This window comes from Grampus griseus (assembly GCF_964374135.1).
Source record: "Grampus griseus genome assembly, chromosome: 3".
NCBI lineage: Eukaryota > Metazoa > Chordata > Mammalia > Artiodactyla > Delphinidae > Grampus > Grampus griseus.
Genome location: NC_139019.1, coordinates 163,266,256 through 163,291,973, shown reverse-complemented (window position 1 = coordinate 163,291,973; position 25,718 = coordinate 163,266,256). Strand labels below are relative to the sequence as shown.

The 25,718-nt window shown below is 58.8% G+C and overlaps 1 protein-coding gene across 1 annotated transcript in view; it reads right to left on the bottom strand.

Moving 5' to 3' along the window:
* Positions 1–25,718, bottom strand: part of NFIX (nuclear factor I X) — a 91,429-nt gene that overhangs the window by 4,680 nt on the left and 61,031 nt on the right. Inside the window, 8 exon segments of the mRNA XM_082652249.1 lie at positions 1,929–2,020; positions 4,149–4,296; positions 9,956–10,131; positions 12,093–12,215; positions 15,193–15,329; positions 16,491–16,611; positions 16,986–17,060; positions 17,413–17,475. Coding sequence (XP_082508375.1) covers positions 1,929–2,020; positions 4,149–4,296; positions 9,956–10,131; positions 12,093–12,215; positions 15,193–15,329; positions 16,491–16,611; positions 16,986–17,060; positions 17,413–17,475 — 935 coding nt within the window.

Here is a 25,718-nt window from a genome sequence, read left to right as displayed (position 1 = left end):
TGAGCCAGGTCCAAAATTGATTAAAACTAAGTAAAAAACGCTGCCCAGGGAATGACAAAATTGGTAAAATTCTCTTTTCTTCCCTCGTTCTATTGTTCTCTCTCCATCTGGTGCTCCAGAGATCAGCTAAAGTCACTGGTTACTGTGGAAACCGCCCCCCAGTGGACCCCCTGCGCCCGCCGCAGCCGCCTGCCTGCCCCCAGGCCCGAGGGCTCCCCGCTCGCTCGGCTTGTCCGACTCCGGCCCCCCAACCCCCATCCCCAGACACACCTGCCTGCTCAGGGCCCCGGCCCAAGGCTCCTTGTAGGAACAAGGGGAAGAAAAACTGTTTCCCAAACTTGCCTCAGATTCTGAGTTGGCCCCAACATCCAAGCAAAGTGAGCAGAGAAAGTGAAGAAGGGAAAGCATGTGGAAGCGGAAATGGGGTGAATGGGGAGGGCTCATGGCAGTGGTCCCCGAGAGTGAGCAAGCGCATATACAGTCAGAGCTGCAGGGCGGACAGCGGGAGGGAGGGTGGGCAGGCAGGGGCACCAGAGCCCTGCCGCCTGGTGCCAGCCCAGAGCCAGGAGGGGAGGCCCTCCTGCTGTCCCTTCCTCTGGCACCCCCTCCTGCCCTCTACCAGCAGGGCTCTCTTGGCCTCCCTGGCACAGAGCGGAGGGGGCTGGCTCCAGCCCCTGCTCGGAGCCATTGTTTTTCTTCTCAACACCCCCAAGTTCAAGTTCATCTGGGTGTTACATCATGTCTGGTTGCTCCTGGAAACCAGACGGGTCAGACGTGACTCTGGGGAAAGGGGGTGGGAAGCTGGAGGGGGTTGAAGTTCTCCTCCCCTCCCCTCCTTGCCACTAGGGAGCTCTGAAGTTTGAAGTTTGACAAAGTTTTTTGGCTTTTTTTTTTTTTTTTTTTTTTTTAGGGAGGGAAAGGAAAAGGGAAAAAAACAAAACCTTAAACCACACACACAAAACTTCCATCCACCAACTTTCTTTGGACTTGGGCCTCAGAGCAAAGAGGGAGCAGAAGCTGAAAGAGGTGTTCCCAGGGCTGAGGAAGCCTCCAAGGCCCTGGGCTCACAGGGTGTGTTTTTGTAAAATGCGCAAAAGAAAAAGGTATTTGCATGCTCCCCTCCCCTCCATTCCCCAGAAGCCTCATGCTGTAAAAGCTGCCTCGCCCTGCTCCGGAGGCTGGTCCCTGTGCCCTGAGGGCCCTGGGCTCTACAGGCTATTCTCAGCCTCTTGGGGACAGGCACAGGGAGGAGAGGACCTGCGTGCAAGTGTGTGCAAAGATGCCTGTGCAAAACCAGGTCCAGGGGCCTCCAGCAGGAGGGCTGGAGGGGTGGCATTTCCTTGTGGGAACTGGGGGCAGATGGCAGCAGGACTGGGGGCTCCAGCAGCCTGGCCTCCCCTCTAACAGGATTCACAGGACGTGGGGGAGCCGCCCCTCCAGGGCGGCTTTGAGCCCTGCCTTACCCTCAGTGCCAGAGTCTCTGGGCACATGGCCCACCAGGCCGCCTCTGTCCCTCCTCCACCCCCAACCCAGCCCACCCAAAACCAAGGAAGAGGGGAGGGCCAGGGGCTAGGGCATCCAGCCGGAGCAAAAGGAGAGCAACAAGGCAGACCCTGTCCTCCTCCGGATGGAGCCTCCTGCTTCCATCTTTGCTTCCACCAGGCCTGGCCCAGAGCGCCTCTAGCCTTGGGTCCTTGGCTGCCTTCCCCAGGGCCAGGGCTGTCAGAGCTAATTATCCAATTAGCTGATTAGCCAGGGGGCCTGGGGGCTGCCTGGGGAGGCAGGCTCAGCTGGGCATGCAAAAGCCTGAGCCTTCCAGCCCTACCCCAGCCTCTTCTCCCGGACTGCCCCAAGGATCCCTGCCTCCTCCCGGACACCAAGATGCCCCCACCCCTGCCTGCATCCACCTGGTGGGCAGGGCCTCCTACCTGAGACTGCTGTGGGATGTTCAGAAAGTTGCCGTCCCGGGGTCCGATGCTGACAAACCGGTTGGCAGAGGAGGCGCCTGTCGTTGCGAATGCTGTGGGGAGCAGGGGAGAGAGGGAGAGACCCCGTGAGGACTTGGAGCCTGCCCGGCCACTGCCCTTTGGGACTGCTGAGAGAGGGAGAGACTAGGTTAGACCATGTTGCCCGGGCTTAAGCTGGCAGTGGGAAGGACAGGCCCGAGGGGCCCCCTCCTCCTCTCACTGGACCAGGAGCACACAGTCCCCCACCCCTGGCACTCCGTTGCAGCCAGGCATCCTCTTTCATGGCCCTGGAGGCTATAGCTGAGGCCCCATGGGCCCACTTCTGTCCCCTAAACAGGCACCAGGCAGGGCCAGGGATACCCCTCGTCCCAGAGCACCCGAAGCAAATACCCTCGCTTTCCTACCGGCCCTCTTGGGTCTGGAGAAGAGGGAGCCGGGGAGGGCGGGAGTTCTGGCAGACCGGCCCCATCCTGCTTGGAGAAGGCCATCTCAGCCAGGCCACCCCTCCAACGGGGGTGCCTAGTTGGGTGCTACACCACTTACCACTCTGGGCCCAAGGACGGGGCCGGTGGTTTGGGAAACCTGAAGGGTCCCAACAGAGGGCTGAGCTGGGTGGGTCAGGGTCAGAGAGGGGTCTGAGAGCTGGCTGCTGGCTCAGGCACAGGGGTGGCAAGGCTCAGGCCCGGCACACACTCTCCTCCTTCGATGGATGAGCCAGGTCCTGTGGTCCTGCTGTTCCCTGGGACCCGAGGTACAAGACGAGGAGGAGGCCAGAGGGCCTGGCAAAGGCCCAGGGCTTGGGCACCGGGGCAACGGTTCTAGGGTCTGGGGGGCAAATGGGCCAAATACCCAGGAGCTCTTCTTGGGCTGTCTGGCTGGAGCCCTATGGGAGGGGACTGGCGCTGCACCCCCAGGAGGAAGGATGCCCCCAGAGAGGACGAGGAGTGTCACAGCTAACTGGGAGCCCCCACCCCACCACCCCCTGCACCAGATACACCCCAGGGACCCCGTGCTCACCAGATTCTGTCCATAAGTGGCCCCCAGCCACCCCGCAGCCTGGCTCCCCCTCTCCCACCCTGCCCACCTCCAATGACCATGACCATGACTTCGTGTCTTGTGGCGAATGCAGATGAGAAGATGGCATGAAGAGGATGGACAGGGGAAAAGAACTCAAACCAAGAAAAAAGAAGGTGAGACAGAGAGCGCGAGACGAAGAAAAGTGGTGAGATGGGCCACCCCTTCCGCCGCTGTCCCGAAGTCCTGGCCCACGGCCTGCCAGCCCCCAGAGCGCCCGAAGCGCTGCCCACCCCCCACCCACAGTCCCACAGACGGCACGCCGCCCACCCTCCGCCTCTCCTGTCCTTCAAGCATCGTCGGGTCTAGCTTGGGCCTCTCAACTCAGATTTTTCTCTTCCCTTTGACAAAATTTGTCATCGGTTTAAAAAAAAAAAAAAAAAAAGAAAGAGAGAGAGAGAAAGAGATGAAGTAAGCCAAGGCCCAGAGCCCTTCCTTGTCCTTGGAACATCCAACCTGGGGAAGAAATTGAGGGAAGGGAGAGGGATGGGAAGAGGGGGAAAAAAAAAGAGGAACAACGAGAAACCAAATGTGAGACTGAAGGCTGAAGGGAGGGGGTCGGGGGCTGGCCTGCTGCATCTTTAGAGGCCTGAGGGACCCAGAATGGAGGTGAGGGGGGCAAAGGCAAAAAGGGGATGGTGGTGGCGTCGCCTTGTGGTCACATTTAATTTTCTTGGTGTGGGGGGGGGCACAACGAAACAACAAAAAAATCAAAAAACGAAAAAACAAAAAATGAAAAAACAGCAATTAGGCATGAAGATGGCATGGCTGTGCCTCCCCTCCCCCCTCCCCCCCTGGCCAGCACCCCTGGCCTGTGTGCCCCACTGTGCTCCCTCTCCCGCCCCCCGGAAGGGGCCTGGGCCAGGGGCCCCAGCTGGGAGCAGCGGGCGGGCAGGGGGGCTAGTGGGGTGCTGGCTGGTGCAACTAAGGCCCAGGAGGCCGTGGTTGGGGGGCTCAGCTCTGCTCTTGTCTGGGTGGGAGGCTCCGTGGCACTCTGGGTTGGGGGGCTTTGGCAGTGAGGGAGGGGGCTTTTCTTTTTGCAGTGGAGACTGTTTGGATGGGCTGGGGACGCTGGGCGTTGTGGTTTCGGTTTCATCGTCCACTTACAAGGTGATGGAGGAGTCAAGGCGGCGCCGTCTGGGGCAGTGCTGGTGGATTTGGAATCAGGCATAGGAAGGGGCACAGGTCTGGCCACTGGAGGCGGCGGTGGTAGCAAAAATGACCCCGGGACTTTGCCCTGGCCGCTACCGTTGGGCTGCGAACAACATAAATAGAGTGACGCATGAAGGCACATCACACACAGACACACGCTCCCCTGCGCGGCCACGCCAGCTCGCTCCTGAGAGCGGGCGCTCCCGGCGGAAGATGATGCAGGACGGGATTCTCTCCTCCAGGGCACAGGGTTGGTGAGGGCGTAAGGCCTCTATTTGGTCTCTCAGGTGTTTCTCTCTTTTTTTTTTTTTTTTTTTTTAGTTCTCTTTTGAAGTTGTGGGAGGGAGGAAGGGGGATGTCCGACGGGTGGTTTGTTATTTCTCAGGGAACAGGTTTTAGGTACCGAAACATGCCACCTAGCCGTACAAGCAGCTGCACTCAGAACTCTCACGCTCTTGAAGACCTTCTCCTATGGCAGGAAAGATGTACCAGCTTACCTCCTGTGCCCCCCTAAAACACACACATGCCTCCCCTCCGTGGGCCCCTGGGGTAGGACCAGCAGACCCCACCAAGGACCACAGGCCCACCAGCATCTGCCCCATGTCATGGCCTCGGGGGGATGCCAGGGAGCATGCCCTGGGCTCTGGTAGCCTGAGGACAGAGGGGTGCTGGCTTGTCTGCTACAGAACAGCCCAAGAGGAAAATCCATTGCTGGCAGCTCTGGTTCCCACAAGGTTCTCTGAGTGGCTTTCCCTCAGAAGCTGGGGATGTCTGGTCACCAGATCCACTAATTGTCCTTTATTCCCTCTTGTGCCCTACACTTGAGTTTCCTCCTCCAGGCCCCATGTGCGGCCTTGTGTTCAATCAGCCTTTGGGCTTCAGGGGGTGTAGGAACCACAAGGAAGGGCAGAGGTCCCCAGCCTCTGGCAGACACAGCTTCCCTGGCTCCACACCTCCTGCTGCTCTGGGCAGTGCCCTCGATGACCACCTGCAGCCTGGGCTCAAGGGGGCCAGGCCACAGCTTTTCATCCTAAACTGGTCCCTCTCCTGTGGGTCAAACCTCTGCCCTCCCAGCCACCCAGGTTTAGGATCTTGGGAGGTTCCTATGCTCCTCCTTCTGTTGGTGGGCAGACCCTGTGGGGCCCACCCCTAGACGTGTCCAGCTAGGTCGTCCTTCTCTCCTAACTGGTTTCACCTGGACTGTGACAGTGAGACTCCCAAGGGGCCTCCCCTCTGCCGACAGTGTGCTCAGCAGCTCAGCACCCTTGGCACCTGGCTCTGTACTAGGCCCTTCACTCAGGTTGTGTCCGATCCTCCAACCACCCTGTAAGGCAGTGGTTCTTGCTTCGGGGCAGTTCTGGGTATTGACAGTGTCTGGAGACATTCCGCTTAGCACAGCTTGGGGATGGAGGCTGGGGATGCTGTTCAACACCCTACAACGCACAGGGCAGCGCCCAGGACAGAGGCTCATTGGCCCAAAGATTAACAGTGCTGTGGCTGAGAAACCTTGCTGCGAGGGAAGCTCTACTCTCGGCCTTTCACAACAGGGGATACTGAGGCTCTTCATGATTAAGTGGTCTAGCCAGAGTCACCCGGCTGTCATTGGAAAGGCCTGAGATTCAGAGTCATGTCTGTCTAACTCCTAGGATCCTACAGATTCTTTCCAACAGACTCATTAACCCTCTTCCCAAACCCAAAGGAGTTCAGACTTCTCCGATGCCCTAAAACCTTCCACAGCTACGACTACATCTGACATAAAACATAATCTCCCCGGCCAGGCACGCAAGGCCGCCGTGATAGAGCCCAGATGGGGTCTTCCACCACTCATGCCCCTACACTCCCTCCCCGCCGAGTACTTCCCATTGTAAACCTACTGGGGTTTCCAGAACACAGCCTAAGCAGTCGGGGCTGCACACTTGCTAACTGCAGAACCCACTGTTCTAGAATGCCCTTTCTCACATCCTTCAAAGCCTGCTCAGAAAACACCATCCCCAGCATGGGGACCAGCCAGGTGTCCTGAATCACCGTCCATCTCTCTCTCTCTTGTTCTTCCAGGACACTGTTGACCTCCACTGGAGCCTCTGAAGCAGACTGCCTCCAAGGCTCCCCAACAAGCAGGTGGAATGTCACCTCTGTGTGGCCCAAGCATGTAGCACTCAAGTCCCACTGACTGAGTTGAATCAACTAGTCCATCCTGCTGCACTTTAAAACCATAGAGCCCCATGGCTGAACCGCGCAGGCCATGCCCTTCTGAGTTTCTGCTGTCCCACCCTCCATCCTTCACCTCTAGTGACCAGTCACCTAGGTCTGACACTGTCCCTCCAAACGGTTCCCTCGACTTGATCTTTCCTGCCCACTTAGAGGCCCGTGACAAAAGCGAGCAGTGGCTGCTTCTAGTGCTTATTGGTGTCCTGGGCTGAAGACCCTTTGTGCTGGGTGTCATTTTGGAAATGGACCTTTCAGTTCCAAGCAACAGCACCGGCCAGAGAGCAAGGGTTTCCGGCTCTCCAGGGTGGTTCTGACATACACGTGGAAACTGCCTTCCCTCATTTTCACAGTCTATCTTGTTCCTATCTCATTCTTCCATCAGGGCAGGAAATGGAATGATCCCAACAGATTCACAGCCTCACTTCTTCTCTCCGGGCTGTCCTGAGCTTGGGCTCCAGGGGGCTGGGACACGGGAGCTTTCCAGGCAGCCCTTGCTCCCATAGGGCAGCCTCTGGCTCCTCAGAGCCTGTCTCTGCCTAGGAGGATCTAAATCACTAATCCCATCCAATAAAGCAAATCCTAGCCCAATATGGCCAGACATCGAAACCTGCTGATTTACAACATTCAATTTCCGGAAGCAAGTCCCAGCCAGGCTAGGATGTCTCAGCTCTGGTTGGGGTACAAGTTGAGGTTTTAAAAATCTCAAGGTCTTGTGACTTTGCAGTGCCTTAAGACCTTGTGAGTTAAGATCTTAGAAGGAACCTAGGGGCTGGGATAGCTCCTCACATTCATCTGACAGATGAAGATGTGGGCCTGGCCATTCTGGCACTGGTGGTCAAGGCTGAGCTAGTAACCAGGCTTTCTGCCTCCCAGAGTCATACTCTCCCATCAGGCCCTGCAACTTCTCCATCGTGCTCACCTGGTGGCCTCTTCTCTATGACAGAAATACAGCTAACCAGGTATCCTCTTTCTGCCCTTTGCATGTCCTCTAAGTGGTGTCTCCATTTGACCTTGGCCTTTACCAATGTGGTTTTCTCAATCAGGGCCTTATGCTGAGGTCTAAGAGGTGCCTGGGAACCATTCTTCAAGTTGTCTGTAAAATTTTGTATGCGTATATTTTTCTGCAAAGATGATCCATAACTTCAGATTCTCAAGGAGATTAGGAATTTACTCCTCTAGTCTCTAGATCAGTGGTTCTAAAAGTGGGTCCGCTGACCAGAAGCAGCATCACCTGGGAACTTGGGGGCGAATGCAGATTCTCGGCCCCACACCAGAACTGCTGAATCAGAATTAGGTGAGGCCCGGCTACCTGTGTGTTAGTGAGGCCTCCAAGTGACTCTCATGCATGCTAGGACTGAGAACTACTACCCTGGAGGTGGCTATGGAGCAAGCACAGCCCTGTACCGCCACCGTCTGCCACCAGGTCAGCTGCAGAGCCCAGGGCCTCTCTCTGGCTCGCCCCTCCTCCATAGCGTGATGCCATCTCTAGCCTCCTCTCAGAAACTGGGCCCAATGGAGCAGACTCACTGCAGAATTCAAGCCCCACCCCCCCAACTCTTGGGCACAACAGGCCACAAGAGGAAACCTGCAGAGACTGCTCTCCAGCCGAACTAGACTCTCTGTTTAACCAGAGGGGCTGTTTGCTCCCCTATCGGTAGTGTTTTGTCTGCGGTATACTCCAAGCAGGCACCTGCCTTGAGAAGAGAACCGTCTAGGCCAAGTGAGCCCTTGATCTTTTTTTAATTTATTTTTTGGCCACGCCACACAGCTTGTGGGATCTTAGTTCCCCGACCAGGCACTGAACCGAGGCCCTCGGCCGTGAAAGCACAGGGTCCTAACCACTGGACCTCCAGGGAATTCCTGAGCCCTTGATCAGGGACAGGCTCAAGACCTGGCCATCAGGATGCCCAGGGATGGACTGACCCCCACTCTTGAGGGTCCTGTGGGTCAGCTTAGGCTCTTTGGGCTAAGTCGGTCCCCCAGGTGGCTGTCATTTTGATTCCAAACCCCAGCTGCGTCCTTAGGTGAGAAGCAGGCACGGAAGGGTTCCTGGCCTCTCTGATCCATATTCCAGACCCCAGGCCCCTTGGGGGCTGGGACACAGGCTGGCAGCTCCCGTAGACTCTGCCAGTATCTCTGAAGGAAGCACGGAAGCTGTTGGAGTCATGTCCACTTTTCCCTCCATGCCCCTAAGAGTGGACAGAGCTTGTCCAGAGAGGTGGGCGAAGCTCTGAGTGTGCTAAGGAGCTGCAGAGCCAGCAAAAGAAACCCTTGCAGGGCAAAGGGGAGAAAAAGATGAGAAAAGTGGAAGAGGAAGAAGAGCGGGAGGTAGGGAAGGAGACTGGCTTCTGTCCTAGACAGCGAGAGCAAGGAGGCTGAGCCACGGCCCTGCCCCAGATCAATACACCAGCACCGCGCAGGGCGCCCCGAGGCCGCACCAGGCTGAGCGGAGGGCCGCTGCTCTAGCTGGGCTGCCTCTGGCGTGGGCTTCCCAATGCCTTTCCCTGCCAAGGCACTTTGAGTGTCCTCCCCATCTGATCTCTCACAGTGGGGTTCCAAGCTGGACCAACTGTGGGGAAAGGAGCTGGGCCTTCTCATAGCACAGCATGCTGCTGGAGTTCCAGAACATTCCCAGAGGTCTAGAGACCACCATGCCCCAACCTGGAATGGTCTCCCAGGGACTAAACAAAGACCACTGTCCCACGGAAGGGTCACCTTTGGCCCACTGCCGTCTGGGATAATTCCTTTGCTGAGTGGCTCTGTGTTTCTGCTCATCAGTGACCAGGCCCCGGGGGCTTGCTGACGGAGAAGGACAGTGGGGCCACAGAGCTCCATGGGGAGCCAGTCTCTCTCCCAGGCTGAGGAGCAGAAGACTTCACTCCAGAACCATGACTGACCCGAGAACCCCCTTGTTAAGAGTCCTGCCAACAGGAGTCTCATGAAAGACCCTGTGGAACTAGGCCTGCCCTCTACTAAGGGCTTCTCACTGGGGGATGATGATGCCCCCAGGGCACACCGAAATCTGGAGACATTCATGATCAACACAGCTGGGGAGGGGGCGGTGTTGCTGGCATAGAGTGGGTGGGGGCCAGGGATGCCGCTCAGTACCCCACAGTGCACAGGACATCCCCACACAACAGAGAATGAAGAACCCCAAGTGTCAATAGTGGGAAACCTTGGTCTAGAACCTACCAAATCCCTGCAGCCCTGAGGTTTAAGAGGGGTGTTAGGAGCTAAGGGGCCTGGGCCCAGGTTGGACAGATCATGGGTACACTCCTGCTAGAGGAAAAGACCACAAGGAGGGCAAAAAGCCCAAGCAAGGTGGGCCCAGCCACTGCCCCCTCATCTCTGGACCGTGACAGACAGGCCCCGGCCTGATACGTGGACCCCTACTCCCAGACCCAGAAGATCGAGGTGTTCGGCACTACCGGCTCTCTGCTGCTGCAGCCCCAGGTGGGCTCCCAGCTTTTGGGCCCTCTCCCTGTGAGCCCTGAGACAGACAGACAGACGCAAAGATGAGCTGTAGAGGGGCTCGTGGGGTCCTCTGGACTCACCTGTCCGGTGGCCTGGCCCGAGCCATCCGAGCACACAAACTGCACAAACTCCTTCAGCGAGTCCTGCCCGTGGTGGTGGTGGTAGCGGATGGTCGGGTGCGTGAAGTATGGGCTCGACTGCTGGATGATGGATGTGGAGGGGAAGTGCAGCGCTGATGCTGTGGCCCGTGGGCTCCCTGCATGCACGTGGCAGGAAGAAAAGGGCATCGTCAGGGCCTAGGAGGCAGTGGGGTGGGGAGCACTGAAGACAAGGAGAACTGCTGGTCAGAGCACTTTGGATCCAGAGAACGGGCAGGAGCAGGGCAGGGACCAGAGTGAGGAGAGCGAGGCACTGGCCGCTAGTGTGAAAGTTAAGATGGTGCCAAATAACTCAGCAAATCAAGATAAATAACATTTTAATGCAATATTTTAAAAAGTCAGATTGGCAAACCGGGACCCACAGACCAGCTGCTTATCTTTGTAAATAAAGTTTGATTGGAACCAGGGCCAGAGTTAGGGTGAGGGAAGTGAGGGTCATGCAAGCGCAAGGTCGGTCCGATCTTTTATTTAAAATATTGACATTTGCTCATCGTGTATCTCTGCAATCGGTTTAATTTCTGGAAATATTGCATTAAAATAAAATGTATCTTGATGACTGAGATTTTAGGGGCTCCCTGACATTTTGCGCCGAGGTGAGTGCCTCACTCGCCTCACCCCGGTCCGGGGCCCAGGTGGGGAGCCTCGATGAGGAGACAGACAGTTCTGTGGGGCTGCAGATAAACACACAGCCCTGCGCCAGTGCAAGAGGGGCCCCTGCAGTGCACACACACATCTCCTGCGTGCGGTGGGTGTGCACCTGGCTGCTGCCGCCCAGGCCACATTCTTCTGTGCTCAGCCCCATCGCTCGTACGCACGTCCCCGAACGCACAACTCCCACCCTGGAGCAGGCCCCAGCTCTTCCCTGGCCAAGTCCTCCCCCTCCTGTCTGTTTCCAATCAGCTCCCTCTTGCTCTCAGTTTCATTAGGGGCCTGAAGAAACTTGGCTTCTCTCTGGAGTTCATAAAAGCTGAGTCGAGCAGGGCCTGCTGCCCTCCCGCTGCCTGTGCAGAGGGCCTGGGCTCCCCGCCCCCACCTTGCGGCCACCACGCCCTGCCCCGCTGCTGGCTGCCTCTGGGTTCCCAGCCAGGAGGCCCTGAGGAAGAAGCCAGGAGGGTAAACCTCAGTGTTCTCCGTGGAAGGCCCAGGAGACAGAGGGTGGACACAGGACACAGGGCAGTGTTCAGAAAAAAATCCAGGCCTCTTTCTGCCAGACAGGTGCCAAGAGAGGGAAGAGGCAAGTGGCTGAGGACTCAGCTTCCACAGCTTCCTGCCTGATTCCATCCCCTCCAGAACATGGAGGCATCCTCCCCTCGAGCACTCTCTCCTTGAGACTGAAGCAAGAGAGCTCCCAAGGCAGCAGGGCCAGCTCCTTTCCCTGAAGAGCAGCCCAGGTACCACCTTCCCCCTTGGCCTAGCCCTTCACTTCTGGAAAAGAGCAGGGAGGCCCCGAGAAGGGAGCCTGGGCTCCTAGGAGTACTGTTCTCAACCTGTGCTCACACCAACCTGGGCTGGTGCTGGGAAAACAGGCCCCGGGCTCTGTGAGGAGTTGAGAGACAAGAGCTGAAAGGAGGGCAGAGGGAGAAGCCTGTGCTATCCCACCCACAGCTGGAGGGAGGACAGGAGAACTGCGTAGGAATGGGCCTGAGGCTTCTGCAGTCAGGGGTAAGTGGGAGGAAGCCTCAGGACAGGCCTGTGCCACACACACGAGCACACACGCATCCGATGCACGTACACAGCACCTGCACACGCACACAAGCAAACACACACACTCGTGTGCACGCACAGCGCACAAGCATGCATCATGCACAGGGGGTGTGAGAAGCAAGTGGGAGAGTGCTGAGGAACAGGGTGAGGAGGCCCAAGGGCTGGCCTGGGTCTGGAGGAGGCGCTGCTGCGGAGGGAGGGCCCGTTCCCATGCCCACCCACTGCCATACCATTGCCCATTCAGAGAGCCTGGGGCTGTCACTCAGGGTCGGCCCTGGCCCCTTTGCCTGGCCAGCTGCCCATGTGGGCTCCTCTGCCACCCCCACTGCCCCCCTCCGGGCCCTCCATTTCTCACCTGGTCTGACTCCAGCAAGCACAGGCAGCGGGTGGTGAGTGAAAGCCATGCGCGGGGAGCTGCCCTGAGAGGAGAGGGCACTGCAGAAGTCCAGCTTTCCTGACTTCTTTAGAGAAGCCGGGCCTGGGGGGAGGAATCAGCAACACAGGGCAGGTTTAGCTGGGCTGGGGAGGGAGCAGGGGAAGGTGGGAAGCCAGCAGCTCACTCCTTCTCTCCTCGGCCCCCTCCCGGCTGCCCCTTCCCCCACCAGGCTCCCTCCTGCCTCCTTTGCCTGACTGTGGCTCTGTTTCTCAGGCCGTGTGCAGACCATCCTGCCGTGGGTGCTGCCGACAGGAGAGGAAAATAAGGCCCTTCGGTGCACTGGGCAGGGAGTGAGCAAGGGGGCCCATCTTGCCCCCTGACAAGCAGATAAGGAGCTCAAGGGGAACAGAGTAAAAGGGGGGATGCAGGGCCAGAGGGCAGGGAAGGTGTGCAGGAGGAGCCCGGGAGAGCAGCTTCAGAGCGAGCCGGCCCAGGGACTTCCCTGGCGGTCCAGGGGTTTAGGACTCCCGGGCTTCCATGCGGGGTGGGGTGGGGGTGAGGGCGCGGTTTTGGTCGCTGGTCAGGGAACTAAGCTCCCGCGCAGCGCGGGGCCCTGGGCTCTGGGAGGTTCCGATGGGAAGAAACCAGAGCTCCTTACAGGAAGGGAAAGCACAGCCATTGGCCCTTGGGAAGGACCACAGTGGAGAAACAGCATCTGACCAGAGAGCAGGGAGGAGGCTGGAGGGCCTGGGCGGGTGCTGGGGTTACGGCTAGACAGGAAAGGACTTCCTCAGTCAGGGGACCCAAAGGCCGGACTGTCAGAGCATGGGTAATTCCAGGGCTTTGCTCGGCTCCCAGTACCAGAGATGGGGTGACATTCAGCAGGAGACAGGGACACAGAGGATACCCCATTTGAGCTCTCCCTCTAAGAGCCTGATGTTGCCAATCAAGGTCATCTCTGTGCCCAGTGGGCATGACATCCAAGATGCTATACAAAGCAGGGCCCCCAGGCCAGGTCCCCCAGGGGAGCTTGTCTCCTGTCCTCAGCTGGGCCTTGAGGCTATGCCCAGGCTGGGAGGGATAAGGGGAAGTCAGGGCAGATATCCAGAGCTGCCATCATTGGGACACAAACCGAATCGGTTTGGGTGGGGTGTGTGTGTGTGCTGGGTGGCGGGGGGTTCGGGGGGAGGCTTCAGAACACAGAAATAAGAGCTGTCTTAACCACAGAGGGAAGAGGCGGGGAAAGGGTGAACTCGCAGCCGCCAGCAGAGGTGTTATCTGGCAGCAGCTGTGTGCCACCTGATAGCTGGCACGATGGGGGGAGCGCCTCCACCAGCTGTGCACAGCTGTCCCCATGGCCGCACAGTGCCTCCCCAGCTGTTCCCAGTCCTGCAGCTGGGCTGCTTAATTGGTGATTTGTCCCAGAACAGGAAAACAGCACAGGGTTGGTGGGAGGAGGGGAATGAGTACACAGGAAAAGGGGGGAAGGCGAGGGAGCTGGGGGTGCTGCAGGAGGATGCTGGGGCCGTGCGTGGCAGGACTGCTGGAAGGAGCAGAAGTGGCAAGCTCGACAGCAGGCAGCCAAGAAAAGGAGAGAGAGGGAACTGCGGAGGGGAGGGTTCCTCGGGAACCAGGTCTGCGCAGAGGGACCTGGGGGCCCATGCCTCAGGAGCCAGCAGTAGACATGGCCCTCAAGGCACACCAGTCCTTGAGGAAACACTTCACTGAGGCCCTAGCTGGGGAGTCTCCAGGGCCTTCTCAAGCCCTTCTTTCTGCACCTCCAGAGGTTCCCCCAGGGAAGCATCTGTGCTGTGCTGGCCACGACACCCTGGGAGGGGCACCCAGAGTCGTGCCGGAGCGCTGTCCGGCAGAGGTGAGCCTTGCTGCTGGTCTAACCCTCTCCCTCAGCCCAAGGCCCGGAGGTGAGTCCTCTCTTCCTCCCAGGTTGCTGAGAGCAGAAGCCAGAGGTTGCATCTGGGGCAGCAGGAAAGCAGAAGCACGCCCTTGCCCTTTAGTCTTGCTTCCCCCCCAGCCCTGGCCCCTGCCCATCCACTTGGCCCTTCCCGGTAGGGGAACATCTACAAAATACCAAGCAAAACACCATCAGGTAGACCCTCGTCTTCCTGCGTCAGAGAACAAGGCCCCTGTCCCCAGGCCTGAGCAACGCAGACACACCTCATGCGCATCCCGTACACAGAGGTCTGCACTACCTGGTCCCAAGACACCCATACTTTGAGGACACACACAGGCTGCACCAACAATATGTCCGGCAGAAGCACCCTGCAGGCAGCCTCCTTATGCACACCTGTGCAATACATACACACACACAGCCCCCCTCTGTCCCGCCTGGGCTCTCCAGGTGTGCCCATACCTCCTGTCAAGACTGGAGGTGAAGGTGGGTGTATTCACCAGCAAGGGTGTGGTTAGAGAGGATCGGGAGGCCTGAAACAATTCTGCTCGCTCTTTACTAGGCTCTGCTCCTCTCTGTGAAGGTGGGCCCTTTAGACCAGCGGTCCTCCACTTAGGAAGGTCCTGTCCCCACCCAGGGGACATTCAGCAATGTCCGGAGACCTTTTCGGTCATCACACCTGGTGAGGAGGTTTGCTCCTGGCATCTAGTGGGTGGAGGTCAGGGCTCTGCTCAGCACCCTACAGGGCAAAATGGCCCCGCTCCAGAGAATACCGTGGCCCCAAACGTCAAGAGTGCCCAGTTTGAGAAATGGCTTTAAACCATGAAGACCGTAGAACCGGGGCAGCCTCTCTAAAGAAATACCAAGAGAAGGAGGATGAGGAGGCTCTGAGCGGGAGGCCACGGCCCCCACTGCAGGGCCCCGGAGGCTCAGGGTCGGGGCCTCTGCTTTCCTTCTGCCACATCTGTGGGCTCTACTGCCCACACAGGGACAACCCAGCTGCTCGCCTCTGCTCTCCTGGTCTGCCCTCCTCTGGAAGCTCAGGGGGTGAAAAGACAGGCAGTGCCACCAACAGGAGGAGGAACGGTGGGAGGTTTGCCAGGTAAACTGAGGGGGAAGAGGAGGCTCCATGCTGCCCTTGCTCCAGGTCGGGCCTTGTGGCGCCCATACCTGCATCCACATCGTTGGGCCACCCGCTGGACTGGCTGCTGCCAGCTGCTGGGGAGCGGCCTGTGCCAGGATAGAAGACGTCATCGACAGGGCTCTCCATCTCGCTGTCATCGATGGACTTGGGGCGCTTGGTGGTGCTGGGGAAGGAGGAAAGGGGTCAGGTGGGCCAAGGATGAGCTGAGGTGCTGGTACGCAGGTCGAGGAAGCCTGCACTGACAGTCTTCCATGTGGGGAGTGGGTGCCCACTGTCAGCAGCACTTCAGGGCACTCGCTGTGTGCCCACCCCCCAAGGCCAGACCTACAGCCCCTTGGGCCCAGCCCACCCACTCCTCCTTGAGCCCCTTCTCAGTCACAATACCATCCATCATCTATGGAGCTGCCCAAGTCAAAGAAGTGGGCAAAACCCTCAACTGCTTCCTCAGCCCCACCTTCTATTTCCCATCAGCTCCCACGGCTAGGCGAGGCGTGTGAGGCACTGGCCAGGGACAAAAATGCCAGGGGGTGACACAAAACTCAGTCATCGTGATATTATGTTATTTTATGTTAAAGTATGATTAAATATGAAAACATCATGACATTTTAATGCAATATTCTAACATATCAAAATGAATGCCTAAACCTCACAATGAACCAAAATGTCCAAGGTTTTTTTAAAAAAGGACAGGATCCCACCTTGCCCTGCGTGACCAGGGCCTGACCAGGGCCTACTATATCTACCTCCCAAATATCTCTCAACTCCATCCCTCCCTCTCAGGCCAATCCCCCATCTGACTCAGGCTCTCCTCCCCTCCAACCTGCTGGGATAGCCTCTAACTTCTTCTAGAAGTACTTTCTAGAACACATATCCCCAGCATCTTCTACTTAAAAGCCGTCAGTGGATTTTAAGCCCTAAACACCCTCCTCTGGCCTCTGAAGTCCTCCGTGGGACAGTCCCGCCAGCCCGCCCAGCCTTGGCCAGGTTGAAGGCTGCTCTCTCTACCTCGAGCATCCACCCCATGCCTGTACCAGACCCCTGGGCTCAAATGTCACATCCCCAAGAGAGAGGCCTTCTCCAATGCCCACCGGGAGCACCTTCTAGGCAAAGCCATGCCTTGTTTGAGTTTGTGTCCCCAAGGCCGAGTGCCTGTGTCAGCACAAAGCAGGAATCTCAGGGGTTGGGGAGCATAGTGAGCCCCAGCTCTGGAGCCAGTGCCCTCAACAAAGGATGATGTTCTGAAGCACCCAGGCCACAGTGGTACAGCTGCCCAAAGCGCCTGAGATGCCTGGGGGCTGGGGGAAGGCCGGGGTGCGGGGCTCACCTGGTGGAAGGAGGGGAGGTGATGGACCGCCGCCCCAGGGTCACCTGGTTTATATTGTAGTAGCTGGGACTCTCCAGGTCTGCCAGCGAGAAGTTGGGCCCTGATGCTGTCGCAACAGGAGCTGGGAAGAAGGGAGAGTGTGATGAGGTTTGGAAAGTGTGGGTGCCTGTTTTGTTGCCATGAGCAGCTCCCCAGAAGCCCTGGGGTGAGTTCACTGTGAAGGCCGCTGAGGAAACCTCCTCCTGGCTGGAGGTTGTTGGGAAGAGTCCTTGGTTACGATTTTTTTCCTCCAAAGCAATGGAGGTTAGAGGTGGGGCTCTCTGGATGCCTCCATTCCACCCAGCCCCATGCCAGTGAGGCCGAGAGCGTCCCAGGAAACCTGTCTGCCCCCGCCCCAACCAACACCCCATCAGTGGGGGGCTACGTGGGGTCCAAGTCCCACCGCTTCACCCCCATCCCTGCTGACTCAGCCCTGGCCCAGAAGGAAGGACTCACTCTGTGATACTCTCACCAGCTCCGTCACATTCCAGACCCCGGAAGTCACAAAACAGTCCTGGAAACTTAAGTGCCCTGAGGAGGGAAAAGGGCAAGTGAGTGAGTGGAGACAAGGCCAGGAGGGGATGTCTGCCTGTTTCCCCAAAGCTCTCCCCACCCTCCACTTGCTCCATCCCCTGCCCCATGTCCCAGCCCCTGGCTGGCCCTCGGGGGTCTCCGATCTCCCTGGGAGTTAGGGTGTGCTACCGATGAGCGCCCTCCCCCTCCGCATAGCAGCCCAAGTTCAGTCGAGGGACAGCTGAGTGAAGGGCAATGGCAGGGGCAGGCCTGCCCTGGCCGGGGAGAGCAGAGAAGGGTGTGGGGAGGACGTGGTGGGCACGGCAGGCCAGGGAGGCTGGGTACAGGCAGGAGGGCAGGGGGCACTGACCGTTGGGCAGTGGTTTGATGTCCGCATCTCCTTGCTGGTTTGAACTATCTGATTGTCCGGATTCTGCAGGAGACACAAAGGGTGGGGATGGGTCAAAACCAAAGCGCTCCACAAACACCAGGCAAGCAGTTGCCCCTCGAGCCTTCTAAACCCCTTCACTCTCCTTCCCTCCCTGAGCGGCCCGAGGAGACCAGGGACAGAAGGAACCGCTGCCGCCGTGGTGGGGCTATCCTGGGCTCTGCAGGGTGTTTGGCAGCATCTCTAGCCTCCACCCCCCCACTAGATGCCAGCAGCACCCCAGTTGTGACAACCAAAAAACCGGTCTCCAAGCACTGCCTGATGTGCCCTGGGGGCAAGCTGCCCACGAGTGAACGCACTGGCTGAGAGTCAGGGCAAGGAGGCGCCCAGGAGAGAAGCCAGCGACTGTCTCTTTGCACAGCTGGGATGGACCCAAGGGCCCCCCATTCTCTACCCAGCTCAAGCTCCAGAGGAGCAGCCCCTTCTCTCCCTTCATTAATTAGAGCCGTTCCTGTCTGCCCACGCCACCCCCACCTCACCTTTATGCTTATGGGCAGTGCCTGGCAACACGGGGCTGGGGGGGGGGGAGGTTTGCCTTGACGCTGTCGCCTGCTCTGTGCCAGCCTGTCTGGGCTGTCTCATGCCCCAGTGCCACAGCTGCTCGGAGGGAGCCCCGAGACAAGGGCCCATTGTGCGGTGGGAGCTCACAGAGGGCTGGGGGCAGGGTGGAGTGTGTGTGTGAATATTTTGCTGAGCTTGGGAAAGCCCCCCGCCCCTGCCCCCCAGGTCCTCAAAGCTTTGTGTACCAGGGGCACAACGGGGACCTCCAGAATGCTTGCCTGGGCACGACAGCTGGTGAGAGGGTGGCAGAGGGGGGCCAGGGCAGGTTGTGGGGCAGGGGAAAGGCGGGCATTGGGTAAAGAATCATCTTCTCACACGGGGATCGCATGGGGTGGCCTCAGAAAACCGGGCCCCGGTACTGGCCAGGGCTTTGCCCGACTCTTTGGAGTAACCCTGCCTCCACCACCCTCACCCACCACCTCACAATCAGCCGGCTCACCAGGGTGTCCATCCTACACTGGCCTCACAGTCGAGCTGCTCACGTTGGGGAGTGACCAGCAAGGAGGTTCCCGAAGACTGACATGGGCCCAAGAGATAGAAGTGGGGGGACCCTGCAGCCACTTGGGAAGGAAGGAAGAGCCCTGGGTGCTGGGGCTGGTGGGCATAATAGTAGCCTTTTCAGAGCCCAGGACCTACTGCGGCTCGACCAAGTTCCTAGCCTCCTGCCTCACTGGGGCAGGTGGAAAAAACACAGGCTGCCCCCAGGATGGTTACACTTTTTTTTTTTTTTTTTTGCGGTACGCGGGCCTCTCACTGTTGTGGCCTCTCCCGTTGCGGAGCACAGGCTCTGGACGCGCAGGCTCAGCGGCCATGGCTCACGGGCCCAGCCGCTCCGCGGAATGTGGGATCTTCCCGGACCGGGGCACGAACCCGTGTCCCCTGCATCGGCAGGCGGACTCTCAACCACTGCGCCACCAGGGAAGCCCACTTTTTTTTTTTTTTTAATTCTAAAAAAAAAAAAAGTAATAAATCTAGTCACAAATCAAGAAAATGGAGCTTTATAAGTGCTAACAGGGCCCCTTACACCCTTGTGTTTGGGGTGTGTCCTTCCACACCTCCCTGTGCACTCACCCCTGTGGTGTGTTTAGGGATGGCGAATCCCACCCCAGGCCACTTCTCTGCTAGTGGCACTCTGCTCTGGAGAGAGCCCACAGGACTTCCTCCCATGCTCCTGGGAGGGCAACCTCTTCTTGTTGTTCTCTCACCTCAGCTCATTCCTGACTCTCTGGGTCTGATTCAAGCCCCAGCTGGTCCAGGAGGGAGCGGGCAAGGGGCTGAGGCAGTAGGCAGCCCACCTTAGGGCCTCCTTGGACCAGGGCCCTGAGCCTGATGTCTCTCAGGGCCGTCCTTTCCCAGATTCATACATCAGGAAGAGCACAGCTGCAGCACCTGCATGTGGAGCCCAGCGAGGGGCACACAGTCAAGGCTTTGCTGCCGAGGGGGTCCCTGCTACCGACCCCACCTGTCCCAGGACCAACTCAGTCCCCACGGAGCCCTCCAGGCCAGAGACAGCGGAGTAGGAGGAAATGGAGGAGGCTACTCAATGAGACTGGTCCCAGCTCTTCCAAAATGGCCAGGTGGAGACAGAAAGCCGCACGCATGCGCACACCCAGCCCAGGGACAGAAAGACGAGAGAACCCGACAAAGAGATGGAGGTGGGCCAGCGACAGAGGCAGAGACAAATGGGGCTCCAGGAGAGCGCGACAGACAGGAAATCCTTCTAAACCAGGACACTGCCCTGAAACATTACTGCTGCTATTACTATTATCTCCACGTAAGGGAGAAAGCAGGAGTGAGGATCCAGCGCAGGCAAGGCCCGCTGCCACGCGCCTCCAGGCGCTGCTCCGGGCGCTGCTGGCAGCCATTTTAGCCCTTGGCAGCCATCTTACGGCTGGCGGCCCCAGCCAGCATCCCCGCAATGCCACCACCGCCGGCCCCGGCACGCTCAGCTCAGCTCCAGGACAAAAGGCAGAGACACTAGAAATCTGGACCCGGGCTCAGAGGCAGAAGAGCCAGCCCTGCGGCAGGGGCAGCTGTGGCCAGGGCCCCACCATCCTGCTCAGGCGGCACCCCCTTCACCCTCCTGGCCAATGCCAAGTGGAATGGGCAGGGAGGGCCGAGGCTAGGGCCCACTCAACGTGGCTGAGGCCCCCACGGGCCATCGCCAGGCCCAGGGCCCTCAAACAGTTTACCAAGTAAACCCCTGCCCCGACGAGGTGACGGGGTCCTCAGGGAGTCAGGGGGCATGATGGGGGCAGGCCCTTGTCCACCCAGTTAGCTTGGGGGCACACCTTGGGCACACAGGGGAAGGGGGCTGGCAGGGGCCCAGTCAGTGGCTGCAGGGCCCAGAGAGGCCACTAGGACTGTGGTGGGCAGGCTCCTGGGGAGGGCAAGGAGATGCCCTCCCCACCCAGAGGCGGGAGCCAGCCTGGCCAGCTTTCTTAAATGATGTGCCCTTTGGGGAGCTGTGCCCTCGGGTCAGGGCCTGCTCTGGACAGCCCGTGGGGATCCGGAGCTGCACCCCAGGCCGGCACATCAGGGAGCATGACACCCCAGCGCCTGACTCCTTTGCCTGTCTGGGCTCCCTAGGGAAGGGAGGGGATAACCCCAGGCCTTGGGACAGAAACAGGCAGGCCCCTTTATGACACCCCTCCCCAGGCACCGCCTCATGGCTGCTTGGCTTTTATCTAGCAGAATGGGGCTTATCAGAGCCACCAGCTGAACAAACACACAAATCCACGGTTAGTGAGAGAAAACCCTCTGCCTGAACTCTTTATCTCCTGTTCGCAGGCCCCACGCACTGCCCCCTGCCAACGGCACAGGAGGAGCCCTGACTGCTGTGCAGTGAGGGATCCTCTCTCTGCCACCCCCCTTCTCGCCTTGCCCGACCCAGCACGGGTGGCTCTCCCCTGGCAGTCCCTACCAGGCGGCCTTGCATGAGTGAGCTCCTGCCACATGGGAGCCCCCCTCCAGTGTCTGATTTCTCACTGGGGACAATGGGCCAGCTGGTGGCCTGTGGGCCAGTGGAGGGGCAGGGAAAGTGTTGGCTGGCACAAGGCGGGCAGGTGCCCGACTCCATTTTTATCCTCTCCCGCCCAGCCCACGCCTCTGAGGCTGTCGCTCTGATTCCCCAGCCTTCTAGGGCCATGTCCCCTGGCAACTTTTCCAGCCTTGGCTTTCTCTCCAGCCTAGTTACCAGAGCAGTAGGGACCCTGACCACACACCCCCAGTTCAGGGCCACCCTGACTAAACCCCAACCCCCATGCCTGCACCCCTCTCCAGGGACCAAGGCTGCCTTCCCCTTCTGGAGAGACTGGAGATGGCACAGAGGGACCAAAGACACTGCTACCTCCCTCCAGTCCTGAGATAACATCTTCCTGCATCCTGGGGCTCAGAACCAGAGAGTGCCTTCCGTGCTCTAAGCTTCCTTCCACTCAGCCCATCAAATGCAGCCTCCTCAAAACCAAGTCCAGCCACTTTGTCTGATGATGGATGCCTGGGCGTGCAGGCATCAGGCCCTTGCCTGGTCCAGGTTTGGGGATGAAGAGAATTTTGGAAGCCACAACTCGTCCTTGATGCTGCCAGGGTGGAAGGGGTGTGTTCAGGCTGGCTCGTGTCATACATGAGAGCACGCTCTGCCGTTTTCCTCTCAGGACTGGGGCTACTCGTGCAATCCACACCTCCGAGGCAGAGGCCTCGCCTGCCAGTGGTGCCCCAGGACTCAGACCACTGCAGAGGCTTCCAGAAGGGAGGGCCGTGCAGGGGCAGGTGACGAATCTGGACTCGTTCTAGGTGTGGGCCCAAGCAGGCTCCGCAGAGCAAGGCTCTGAAATGGGATTTGGCTCACGGGTCCAGGGCTGCTCTCCATTCATCCCCACACGTCATCAGTCACTCCCCGACCCCGGGTCAACGCTTGTGGACCGGAGGCCTTGTGCAGCACCCAGACCTGGGCCAGGCTCAGCCAGAGGATGGCAGCGTGGGACCCTCTCTTCCTCGGGGTTCCTCCATCTCTCCTGGAACAGCCAAAAAGCCCCCGAAATGCTGTTTTTCTCACCCCTCCACCGGCCTTACTCATTCTCTACCTCTTCTCAGTTCTCGAAGCCCCCCTACTTCATCCAGCTCTTCGCCTTTCCCTCTGGAATCCTATTTCTGGTCTCATTTCGCTCTGTCTTGGCTCCATGCCCCTCTCTCTGTCCTTCCTTCTCCTTCACTTTCCCTCTTTTGGGCCCCCTTTCCTCTCCCAATCCTGCCTGTTTGCACGTGTGTGTGTGTGTGTGTGTGTGTGTGTGCACGCGCACGTGTGTGCACACGTGCGTGTGTTTCCGAGAGGGCTCTGCCTCTTCATCAGAGCTCTAGAGGGGAAGCTCCAGCAGCCAGAAGGAGCCCAGAATCGCACATAAACCCCAACTGACAGCATGTTTTTAATATATATATATTTCCAGCCATAGACAGGGAGATATTTATGGCTCCTACTAGGTGAGGGAGGAATTCCTGCTCACTGCAGCAAATGCTCTCCCTCGTCTCCTACCCGAAAGAAATTCTCTCTGAGAAAGGGGCCACATGTAATTCACCGGCTGGCTGCCCCCACGCACATCAAAGATTGAGTGCGTTTTTCGGGGGCTGAGAGGGGCGCGCAGGCCCAGCTCAACCACACCCACACGTGCGTACCCAGGCACGTGTGTGCACTAGGGCGAACACTTGCTATGCATCCAGACACGCACATACACACACTTAGAGATGCCACCAGCCACTTCATGCTGTCCAGCAGGGATGGAGTGAGATGGTGTGTCCAGAGCTGTGGTTAGCATGCTCAACGCTAAGAGGAACCCCCTTCGGCTCTGTTCAGACCATTGGCCTTTGAGGGCTGGGGAGACCAGCCCTTGGGGTGTGCCTGCCTTTCCCCTCCCCTGGCCCTCCCCAAGTCTGAAGTTCGAGAAGCAGGTGAGGGTGTGCTCTGTTCTGGGGGTACCATACTCTGAACGGCCAATTCGGGAGCTGATCCCTGGCCCTACTCAGTGTGGTATGCCCCCCCCGCCCCCCACACACACCTTCTCTGCAATTCAGGAGCATCCAGGGCATGAGAAACCCAATCTCAAGGGGAGCCAAAGGCCTGGCCTGCAGCAATCAGAGCTGGAGAATGTAACTATTGTGCCTCTTGAAACCCAAGTCCGAGAATCTGAGACACCCTGAGGAGGGGAGCGGCAGACGGATGGGGGGCTAGGGGAACGGGTCACAGAGGGGTTCTCCCTGTCTCTGCAAACAGGAGACTCAAGACCGAGGAAGTTCTTGAGAATGCAGGGCAGCCAGAGGACAGAAGGGGGTTGGGCTTGGCCTGGACCAGGCCCAGGGGGCTTCTAGATCTTCCCCTCCTTCCCTCCACTCTCTACACCACCTCCATGAGCCAGGACATGGGGCCATCCTGAGGTTTTTCCCTCCTCTGTCATCCCTAGACCCCCACATGGCTGGAGACAGAAGCCTGACCAGGAAGCACAGCTCTGAAGCTGTGGGTGGGGTGTGGGCAGGGGCAAGGCGGGGAGACATGTCACTCCCCCCCGCCATCACCCTCCTCTCTTCTCTCATTTCCCCTCCCCTCATGGATGCAAAGGGGCTCAAGCCCTTGACTTGAGTCACCTGCTGGGGGGAAGAGGAGATGAGTGACAGGGAAGAGAAAGAGACCAAGTTACAACCTCGACACACATGTGGTCTAGATCTGCTCTGGCTGTCCCTGGGGCCTAGGTTCAAGGAAGGCCATTGGGGGTGGGGTGGGGGATGGGGACAGCAGATCAGGCCACGGGGATCTGGCAGGCCAGGGGCAGCCGCCTCAAGATGGGACATTCCACTCTTGGTCCCTGACTCCAACCGTACTGCCTTTTCCACCTCAACACACCCTGCCTCCATGGTGGCTATCTGGGGTCCCCTGGGGAGCAAGGGCCAAGTCTGGCTACAGCAGGGCTCATGGCCTGGCAGTGAAGCTGTGGGATGGGAAGAGAAGGCAAGTCCACGGGCTTATCTGGTGCCCAAAGGACGAGCAGAACGGGATCTGAAGGCTGGGCTCGGGCAAACAGCTCCAAGCCCCCCAGCCCGCTCCCTGGTGTGAGCTGCTCAGTGTTCTCTGCCCTGCACCTGCCAGAAGAACCTTTGTTAGCACTGCCCCCAGGCCAGGGAGAACTAGAGATGGGGCCTGGGCACTGAAGCCTGGGGGAACTTGGTGCCCAGGTGCTCATCCCCAAGGCATGACAGATAATGGCCAGCAAAGGAGAGCGGAGGGACATACCCCGGTGCAGAGCAAAGCACCCAGCAGGTTGATGGAGGGAAAGAGCCCAGGCCCATCAGCCTGTCAGCTGCCCCTCCAAGCCCAGCCCAGTAGTTAACGAACGAGACCCCCACCTACAGCAGCACTAGGAGTTGCAGGTGGGCCTGCAGGCTCCTCCTGGGCCTGCCCTTTGCAGGGGACCCAACACTGTCCCCAGCACCTCAGATATCAGTGCTCCGTGGCTGTCTGCAGACTGAACGGGCAGACCCAGGGCCGGGCAGTAACACCATCCTGGATGTTCCAGAGATGCCCGGGGGCTAGGAGGTCCCGTCAGAGCAGAATTCACACCAGTGAGGGAATGAAGGTGAGACAGTCACTAATGCAAAGGGAGGGACCTGTGGCAAGACAAAGGGAGGCAGGTGCCCTTGGCCCCAGGCCTGCCTCTGCCTCCACCCTGAGCCTGCCCTTGGCCCACCCAGGGAGGTACACTTCGTTTGGACCCTGTGCCCACTAAGGGCCCCGGCACGGAGGGGAAAGAGGGGGCACACCAAGGGCAAGGGGAGGGAGGAGGTGGGCAGCCAGCAACAGTGGAAAGGGGCTACCCTGAGTTCACATCCATGCTCTAGAACCTACCGGCCCAGTGACTTTGGCCAAGCTCTGAACTGTTTCCTCGTCTGTAAAATGGAGATACCGCCTGCACCCTAGGGTTCCTGGGCGAGGAATAAATGAAAAAACAGGGATACGGTGCTTAGTCCAGGGCCCAGCTCATAGTAGGGCTTCCATAAACGTCAGCTGTCCTTCCACTGGGATCACCAATTCCCTTCACCCCTCCTCAGCTAAAACTCCACCCCTCCTTCTGGGCTCAGCTCAAATGCCACCTCAGTGGGGAAGCTGTGGCTAACCCTCAGCTCTCCTCCCACAGGAGTTCATATTCTTTATGATACATCAAGTACACCCTAGATGACAGTTTTTGGTGTCTCACCCCAGAGACCACCACCAGCGAGCAGAGGGGTTCCCTCAAGACCTGGCCCATTACCATCAGCAAAGAGGGGCAGAGAGGTTTCTCTGGAATAAAAGGCAAAACAGAACGCCTTCTACAGGTGCATCCCTCCCTCCCCAAATTCAGCAGCCACAGTAAATGGTCTCAGGACAGTCACGATGTTGGAAACAGTAGGGGAGAGGCAGGGAAAGGAAAGCCCTGAAGATGGGCAAGCTAACAGGAGAGGGGAGAGAGGCTCGTGCCCCTGGATTCTGAGGGTGCTGAGCACAAGGCCCTGCCCATCCTAGCTCAGCGCCAGGCACGCAGAGAGCTGAGGGCACCAGGAGCACAGGTACTGCCACACAAGAGGCTGGGTGACTCTCCTGGCAACACAGGCTAGTGCCACAACTCAGCCAGCAGCTGGAGCCAACATTT